We start from the raw sequence: 9,748 nt of genomic DNA on the forward strand, positions 1-9,748 counted from the left end.
AAGTTCTGCTGTAAAAGGATGCAATATACTTGATCTATATATTTAAATTGTGGGAAAGTAAAGTAGTACGTATTATATGACATATTTGTACGAATATGAGCTAATTACCATTTATTCAATGTGCAGGAATGAGGCAAATGCAATCAAAGAGATTGGCAGCACAATTTTATCTAAATTGCTTAGCTTAATGCCAAATTTGGAAGCAAGTATCGAAACAAATGTTAGTGCAGACCTAATCGGAATAGAGACCCGCAAACAAGGGTTGAGATCAATACTAGAAGTTGGGTCAGGTGGTGTGCGTATGGTTAGTATATGCGGGGTGGGGGGCAGTGGTAAGACGACTCTAGCATCTTCTATTTTTGACGAAATAAAACATGAATTTGAAGGTTGCTGCATGATTAAGGATGTTCAAGCAGAATTAAGAATGCATGGCTTGAAAATGTTACAAGAGAAAATTCTCTCAAACATTTTGAAGTTAGAAGTGAGATTAGAGAGCATTGAGCAAGGAACATTAATGATGAAGAGAAGATTAACTTATAACAGTGTTCTGATAGTCCTTGATGATGTTAACCACATTGACCACCTCAAGATGTTAGCAGGATCACAAGACTGGTTTGGTGATGGGAGTCGAATTATAATCACCACTAGAAACCAATATCTAGCGAAGGCTGACGAGGAAATAATAACTCACAATGTCAGGATGTTGGATGACGAAGAGGCTGTTAAACTCTTCAGTAAGCATGCATTTAGAGCAGGCAAGCCTGCAAAGGGTTACGGGGAGCTTTCACTGAGTATGGTTTCTAAACTTGGTGGGAATCCTTTAGCACTTGTAACTTTGGGCTCCTGTTTACATGGTAAAGACATGAATGAGTGGACAAATACCTTGGCTAAACTCTGAATGGAGTCATGACCCATATTTCTTTCTGGGTTTCTTGCTTGAAGGCATCGGAACAAAGATGTGCGACAACAAAGATGCTGGATGCTTGTGGTTTTCAAGTATATTTTAAAGATTTTAGTAGCTGTCCCATGATATGTATTGTTTATGGGTCTAATGGATTGCAATCATGGTTGATTATGTAATTATTTTAAATAAAAGCTTCCTCTCATGTTTTATAACTTGGTTTTGAATGTTTTTCAAGAATATGTTCTAACTAGACAATTGGGCTTCATTCGTGTTTGACGAGTTTAGCAGTAAAAACTAAGCACTTGCCATGTTTGCAAATAGGGCAAAATATGGTTGATTTTTTTACGAAAATGTCACTTCTTCTACACTGAGAAACCAATAAAAGTGACTCCCTTTATTCACCCCATATCTGAGATCACACTTCAACTGGGTGTTATTACCCAACTTTGACAGTCAGTTTTAGTTTTCCAGTACTGGCACTAATTTCGGCACTTATGAATGGGCCCATTTCTTTTTATTTTTTTAGAATGGGTCGATGTTGATTAATGCTATTTATATACCTAGCTTAAAATAAAAAGGATCAAATGGGCCAAAAGTTGATGAAAGCTTCTTTCTATTGCATTAAACCTCCTGAATCACTTTGTTATAAAGGTTAGAATTTTTAATGGAACAATACAACTTTTACTCAAATCTGATCCACTGACAGTTAATAAACAAAATTGGACAACAAGTGTTACAGGTCAAACCAACCTGGCTCATTTTGACCCACAACACAAAGAGACCTGTTGCCCGACCCACCTATTTTCCCCTCCTTGTTTTCTGCAATAACCTTTGAATATTATGATACACAGGACACAACACATGTTATATGTAGCACAGGTAACTAGTACTACAGCCTTTCCATCAAAGCGATGGGATGGGGATAACACACCTGAAAGAGTAGGTCTGAATCATACTTGGTGAAAAACTATTTGGAAATATTGTTTTATTCACATATATTAGTGCGTGAATATTATTTGGAAAATTGAATAGAACAAAACAGTATAATGAAGAAAGTTGAATTAAGAGAATGGGAAATGTGAAATGTACCTTCAGGCGACGGGAAATTGCAATTAACTTTTTAGTATTAATATTATTATTAGTAGAACTGATGTGCATTTTAGGCTCCTTGCAATACCCTGAAGAGGCTCCAATTGTGTTACTCCTCGAGAAAAGATTTTGCCATTGAACATAAGTCAGAGCATTTTTTTCGTGCTTTAATTGATCTGGATGATGCAAATAACTGGTTATCTGGATGATGCAAATAACTTCGCTATTTCCATGCCATTTCCACCCAATTCTGGCCTATAAGGGTCTTTGCTAAGGGACTGTTGAATTCATAGGACTTCGGATATGATCTTGTAAAGATTGATGACACCGGATACTACATTCTGTCATCTATAATATCTGCTGTACTGCTGTAGTCAAAGACTGGAAGCAATCTTAGATTGGTAGATCAATGATGATATCTGCAGGTCTCAAAGAAACCTTCAGGGGTGCATCATGATTCAGACCAGATGATGCGTTATAGTACAATTGTCGTTACTAATCAGGCTGCATCCAGGCAGCTTATTCAAGTCCTTTAGCTTCATCAAGTCTCTTATTTGAGAAACCTGGCTCCATCTTCCATCGGAAGCAAACAAATTCGACACGAGCACATAATAGGACGCATTGATCGGATGTTGGTCAAACATCCATCTCACTGCCATCTGACCAAGGTCAAACCTCGAGTGCATGCTGCAACCATGAAGAAATGACCCAAACAAGCTCACATCAGGTTGCTCCGGTATCTTCTTGATGAAGTCAAATGCTTCTTCGAGCTTGCCAGAACGAGCCAACAGGTCAACCATACATCCATAGTGCTTCATTTTTGGTACAAAGTTAAACTCTTGACACATCATATTAAAGAATTTCCATCCTTCAACTGTTCCTGTGTGACTACAAGCAGATAGAATTACTGTGAATGTTGCATCAGTAAGATCCAAATTTCCTTTCACCATATCATTGAAAAGTGCAATAGAACCATTGCAATCCCCTTGCATTCCATAGGCATTGATCAATGTGTTCCATGAAATTGTGCTCTTCTCACCCATACTATCAAAAACACGACGGGCAGTTTTTAATTCACCACAGCTGGCATAAAAATGCAAAAGTGCTGTGTTGATATATACATCGTCATATGAAACTTTGATGCAATAAGAATGGACAGAAGAACCAACATGAAGATCACCAGCAGAAGAAAAACAAGAAAGGAGGGTCACTAATGTAAATTCATCTGGGAGAAAGCCTTCTGATCTCATTTGATGAAATAACCTTGTAACCTCATCTTTATAGCCAGTTTGGGCGTACCCATTGATAATCGAGTTCCATGTAACCAAATCTTTCTTTGAAAATTTGTCAAATAAGTAACGAGCATCTTTAATCATCTGACACTTTGCATACATGTCCACAAGAGCATTTACCACATTAGTATCTTCTAATCCTAACTTAACCTCATGGCAATGTATGGATCTACCTAAGTTCGGATTGCCCATGTGTGCACAAGCCGATATCACACTTGAAATTGTAACTGAATTGGGTAAAATTTTCTTATATTTCTCGTCGGTAAACAATGCAATTGCTGCATTAGGATAACCATTTTGACTATAGCCCACAATCATGGCAGTCCAAGTAACAAGATCAACACCAGAAAGCTCATCAAAAGCGTATCGAGCATCACCAATAGCCCCACATTTCACATACATATCCACAAGAGAACTAACAAAATGCGAATTGAGATCAACCCCATTCTTAATAGCATACCCGTGGACCCATTTCCCTTGATGTAAAGCTCTTAACTTTGTACACGCCGAAACAATGCTTCCAAAAGTATGTTGATTTCCTTCAACTAACCCACTCCTCATCCTATTAAACAACACCAACGCTTCCTCAGCACAACCATTTTGCACATACGCAGCAATCATAGAAGTCCAAGAAACGACATCTCTATCAACAATACAATCAAAAACACTCCGCGAACACTTCACGTCTCCACACTTAGCATACATATCAACAAGACTAGTCAAAACAAAACCATCACGACATCCCGCCTTGACAACATCACAATGCACCTTCCTTCCTACACTCACATCTCTCATCTCCGTACACGCCTTCACAACAATCGAAAACACGACATCATCATGTTCCCTAACACATCTCCTCATACACTTATAAAACCCAATTGTTTCAAAATGTAAATCATTGATAAAATACCATCTAATCATAACTTTACATGAAAACATATCTGGGTTAGGCATTTCATCAAACACTAAGCGCGCATTCCGTAAGTCCCCGAGAGAACCGTATTGGCTTACGAGTTTGGTTTGTAAGTTGAGCTGAGTTGACTGCCCATCTACTATGAGTAAAGAATGTAATTGTTTGAGTGAGTTTAGATTTCGACATGAACACAATAGGGAAAATAATGGGTTTGATGAGATGAAATTGAAGTAACTAGATATTGTGGGGTCAAGATTTTGAAGGGCTTCTGCTGTTGTTAATGAATTTAAGGTTCTGTAATAAATCTTGGGGTGGAAATATTTGGAACGATGAAATAAAGTTTTCAACTTTAGCATAGTAAAACTTTGTTCGTTTGCTTTGTTACGGTTGGCGGGTAACTGTCAAAAAAAATTTTATTTTTATTTTAACGAAATTCAGTTGAGGTACTAATAATCTTTCACAATCTAGTATAGAGGTAGTGGCAAATATATATATATATATATATATTTTTAAGGCGTGGATTATTTGTTCGTAAAAGAGTATTCAGCTTACGTTATATAACCGGGTCCGTGCTAGAGAATCTCCTCACCCTCAATACCTAATAAGAGGAGAAACTCTCAACTAAACCGTCCAAAAGCACACATTTAGTTGGAATAAAACTTTGCTCCATCTGCATGACTCAAACATGTTTCACTGTAAGACTTTATTTGTGAAATAGCTTAAAATATTATTTCTATGTCTCGAACTCGACACCTCCGTAATTATAAATAAAATAAAATAAAAAGGACAGCTAGTGGGCCTAATGGCAAATAATTAAACAAGGATAATTATGCTCATGTTTCATTGGAGTTTTAGTTGGTGTATATTTGAAATGGCAGAAGAATAATATTGGGGGACTAGCCCACAATTAATTAAAAATGGATAACAATGCAAATAATGTCAATGTGTGATTATTCTATATTGGAAACTAAGAGCCGAGTAATTTTAACTCATTATCAATTCACAAATTAAATCTAACTAATATATCTTTTAAATAACCCTTAACTAAGCAGATTATTTTTTTTATTAGCTAATTTTAATATTTTCATCTAATATACATGTAATGTCTTTAATGAAATTATTTACAATATACATTCTTCAATCCTTAAAATAATTATATTATTCATTTTTACATCAATTACTTTTACATTGATAATCAAACCGTTACCGCCAACGCTATTACCCATTGTCGGCACATTACACATGTAGCCCCATAGCAATACAAATACTCAATCTTAATATATACTATAAGACAGTTGAACTAATGACTAATTAACCAATCACATCGTTCGATTTCATCAAATTAACTTTTGATGATGTCATCATTTAGATAAACTACAAATTAAAAATCCTAATAATCATTATCCAAATATATTATTATATTAATATTTATATTAATTTTTAGAAAAAGTCTCATTAATTTATATTTTTTTGTTTTCCATCAATAATTTACACTTTTTAGCCCTGAATACTTAATTTATATTTATTTTTAGTCATCAACTTAAGAAATTTTTTTAAAATTTACAATCATTTAATTAAATAAAAAAAATTTAACATATATATGAAATATTTTCTACAAAAAAATATTTATTTGAAAACCTAATGACTTATTAACAAATATTAGAAGAGTCATAATTGTTATCAAAAAATATAAAAACAATCCTAATTGTTATCATATTATCATAGAACAAGTGATTGAAAATAAACATATGCATGTTATGAACGCGCATCATGATTAAATACATATACTTGAATGTCAAGTTCGGGATCACAAATATGTTTATATTTCAATTCTTAATTATTTTTCCTAATAATATTACATTATGAGTACATCTGTTTCAAAATATATTATAATGGAGAAATTATTATATATAGCATGTGCCTTGTGAAATGACTACGGCAAACAATTCCATCAATATGTCTAGGCTAATAATGACAGTGAGGAACCTATGATTATTGTACTACAACTTGCAAAATATAACACTTAAAACCGTGTTTTTTTAAAATTGTAAGCTTTTGTGACTTAAATGTATGAAGATCTAATATTGTTAATATTGTAAATCTCGTGTCCAGTATTGAACACGGGTCTAAAATCTAGTAACATACTAAAGTTAGAAAAGAAAATTTTAATTAAAGAAGGTGTATAGTACCTTGAACGGACATCAATATAATTCATTTAAAGTTCGAAAAACGAAACAAAATTTTTTAATTAAAGAAGTTGCATGAGATTATGTACCTCTAATTTGGATATTGAAAAAGTACGAAAAGTTTAACTTTACTTAAAATTGTTATTGCTATTTATTAAAAACTCATCATAATAATAAGTTATTATTAAAAGAGTAGGGCTCAGCTAGTATCTCTACTTCCTACTCAATTTTTGTAAATTTTTTGAAATTTTATAAAGTGAAAATATTAAATTTCACGTATCAAGTCTATTTCTAATAGTCACTCAAATAATGTTGAGTGATACTTTTATTTTTCATAGAGTATGTTTTTGTATTTAAAAATGAGTGGGAGCACAACTTGTATCTAGACTCTCATCCAACTTCGTGTAAAAACTATTTTATATTGAATGAAATTTATTATTTCAAAAAAATAATAATAATAATATATGTTTTTTATATTTAATACAAATTAGCCGTATCTACCAATAAATATATGTTTTTTTATATTTAATCTTATATAATAATACAATAACAGTATAATATTATGTACTATTGCTGTTCAAAAAAGAAGAATGCTACGTACAATTATATATAAATTTTGCTGCTGGTTAGTATTATTTTCCTTTAATCTTGATCATCGAATTGAAGTTTCTTTTTATCTTAACCGTAGAAATTGCTCCTTTTAAAACGGAGAGGCTGTTAAATGGATAAGCTAAAGGCGGGTTTATATATAAGCTTTAGTATAAACAAATATATAATCACTCACATATGAACATCAAGTTATAATATAATGGTTCTCATGATTTTTGGTATCCATATATAAATATATACAAGAACAAATTATAACTTGATGTACATATATGTATTAGCTTATAACCCGCATGAAACGCGTAAAAACCATATAAAAATAGTTAAATTTGTACATACAAAAAACAAACTAAAAAATAAAAATTAAAAGGTATAAAAAACTAAGAGAAGAAAAAATATACCGTAATGAGGAAAAATATTTTATTTGATGTAACACCCGTCATTTTAAAAACCTGGATTTCAAAAACTTTTGCCAAATGGCGTTTAAAACGTAGCGGAAATAAGATCACTTAAAAACTGACCCAACCGAAACAGTTGGTACTTTCAATAAATGGTGTTACCAAGTGCATCATCAAAAAAATATCAATGGAATCCAAGTCATGGCACCTACATAAATGTCATTCATCATTACAAGTATCATAAATGTAAATAAAGTAGCCGAAACATAGGCTAAGGGAAGTCTAAGCATTTAATAATCTATACTAGTCTTCTTTATTACATCTACCCCATCTCACCAAGCTAATCCTTTCCTAGCTCAAACCTGCTTATCCTGAAGGACACAACATTTTCATAAAAGCAAGTGTTAGCTAATAATATTAGCTAAGTAAAATACACACAATTAATAAATAATCCGTTCTTCATTTTTACTTTTATAAACTTCTTCGTATTTTGTATATATCCAAACATGATAACATTACATATCATATCAACATATACATAAAACCTAATCAACATGTCATGTTATACATATCTCACTTAAACATATAACACATATAGGTATAGCACATGTAGAGTGTTTACTCCTAATTGTGCCTATACAATGATATATCATGGTCATCAACATATCTTATCATTATCTTGATCAACTTATTCTCTCGTCTTACATCTTTACTCAATTTACATATTACGCACTAGCTTTACAACGAGCACGATTTACCACGTCTTAACTTTTAGAAAAGGCAATGTCATTTCCATAGTATCCCGTCATGCTTTTAACATTGGTGGTTCGTCACTCCATCCGGAAATACTAGTCCCACGTAACTATGCCGCAAGGAGCCACTCAAGCGACCACGTACGCACTAGCTTGGCATAAACTAGCACGGGTTAAGCTTAACACTTCCCACGTCAATCTCACATATTTAGCTATAGCATTTCCCGCGTATTTATATCTTTCTTACATTTTACGCACTAACACTAAGGCCAGAACGGTTTCCCACATCTTATATTTTACTTTAACATTAGGTACAATCGTTACCTAATTAGTCCCACGTCTACTTTTTATTTTGATCCAACTAACGTGCATAACTCATAGCAATTCCCACGTGTATCTAGTGAACTAGACATATCATACTTAAGTCTCACATACAAGCCATCACATGTCAACATTAAGGCATATCAATGACATTATCTACAACACATATCTTAAACATATCATGGCAACGTATATATATAATCATCATACTTCATATGCACATATTTACTTCTACTTTAAACATTATCATATCAACATTAAATAATTTCAACATGCACATTCCCACATAACCTCCCGGAAAACCCAACACATATAAGATAATCCGATTAAGAAGTTAATTATAGAAAATTACTTTTGTTGTGCTTCCAGCGTGAGAAAAGTCATGTATCTTATCCCAAACGATATGATAAACTAGCTTTACTCTTTACTTCTCGAATGTCCGAGCACCTGATCAATTTTATAAATAAAGACGCGAACATCAAATACTAGACATTTCAAACACGTCCAAAGGAAATATATTACAGTCATAACCTATTAAGTAGTCTCGTTACTTATTAAATAATACTGCTATATGGCTCTTCATGACTTAAATAAATATATCTCATGAACTACCACATTAAAATTCAAGTAGGCATTAAAGTACGGCATTTTCTCATTTGCACTAGCTCACGACATATTCTAATTCATGAATGACAAATCAAAATCTATGTACCTTAAAACTCACGTGTCTTTTAGCTAGAAGGGAATGGGATTCAAGTTCATGACATATATATAATATATATTGAATACTCCTTTGACAAAATTCAATAATTAATCAACCCATGATAACTGACTTTACTAGGTTCATGCACCTCATATTAGTAGCTCATGTGTACCCAGGTAAACATATTTGTTTGCTTAGGATATTGCATATTTTATTAACTAATTCACCACCACATCTATGTAATTATCATTTAATGACAAAAAGTAAAACCATCTATCAAAGTTTACAGCTATACATCATGCATTAGTACCTTGCCATATTTTAGAATACCCTTTACGAAAATTACAATGCCAATTAACCGACTCATATTTTAGAATACCTTGCATTAGCTATGATGATAAGGAACCCCTCATAAACCGATGACGAACACGTAATTTAGTCATAGAAAATTACTGCATGTTTTAAACTAAGTCTTCCCGACCTTTCTATCCCGTTTCTAGACTTTTATATGGATTAACAACGATATCAATTTGCGGTTGTTTCTCTATCAATCGAAACTCCATGATTAGGGCTACATAAATACA

The 9,748-nt window shown here is 32.9% G+C and overlaps 1 protein-coding gene across 1 annotated transcript; it reads right to left on the reverse strand.

The window, feature by feature from the left end:
- Window positions 1-2,364: 2,364 nt before the first annotated feature.
- Window positions 2,365-4,554, reverse strand: LOC122592733 (pentatricopeptide repeat-containing protein At2g03380, mitochondrial). The gene has a single exon (XM_043765031.1). It carries the CDS (start codon window positions 4,552-4,554, stop codon window positions 2,452-2,454), a length of 2,103 nt encoding a protein of 700 aa, XP_043620966.1. The 3' UTR covers window positions 2,365-2,451.
- Window positions 4,555-9,748: the final 5,194 nt, after the last annotated feature.

The sequence above is a fragment of the Erigeron canadensis genome, chromosome 1 (genome assembly GCF_010389155.1).
Source record: "Erigeron canadensis isolate Cc75 chromosome 1, C_canadensis_v1, whole genome shotgun sequence".
NCBI classification, from domain to species: Eukaryota; Viridiplantae; Streptophyta; class Magnoliopsida; order Asterales; family Asteraceae; genus Erigeron; species Erigeron canadensis.

Coding starts and splice junctions, on each gene's coding strand:
- LOC122592733 (XM_043765031.1), bottom strand. CDS start 4,554: ATGCTAAAGTTGAAAACTTTATTTCATCGTTCCAAATATTTCCACCCC.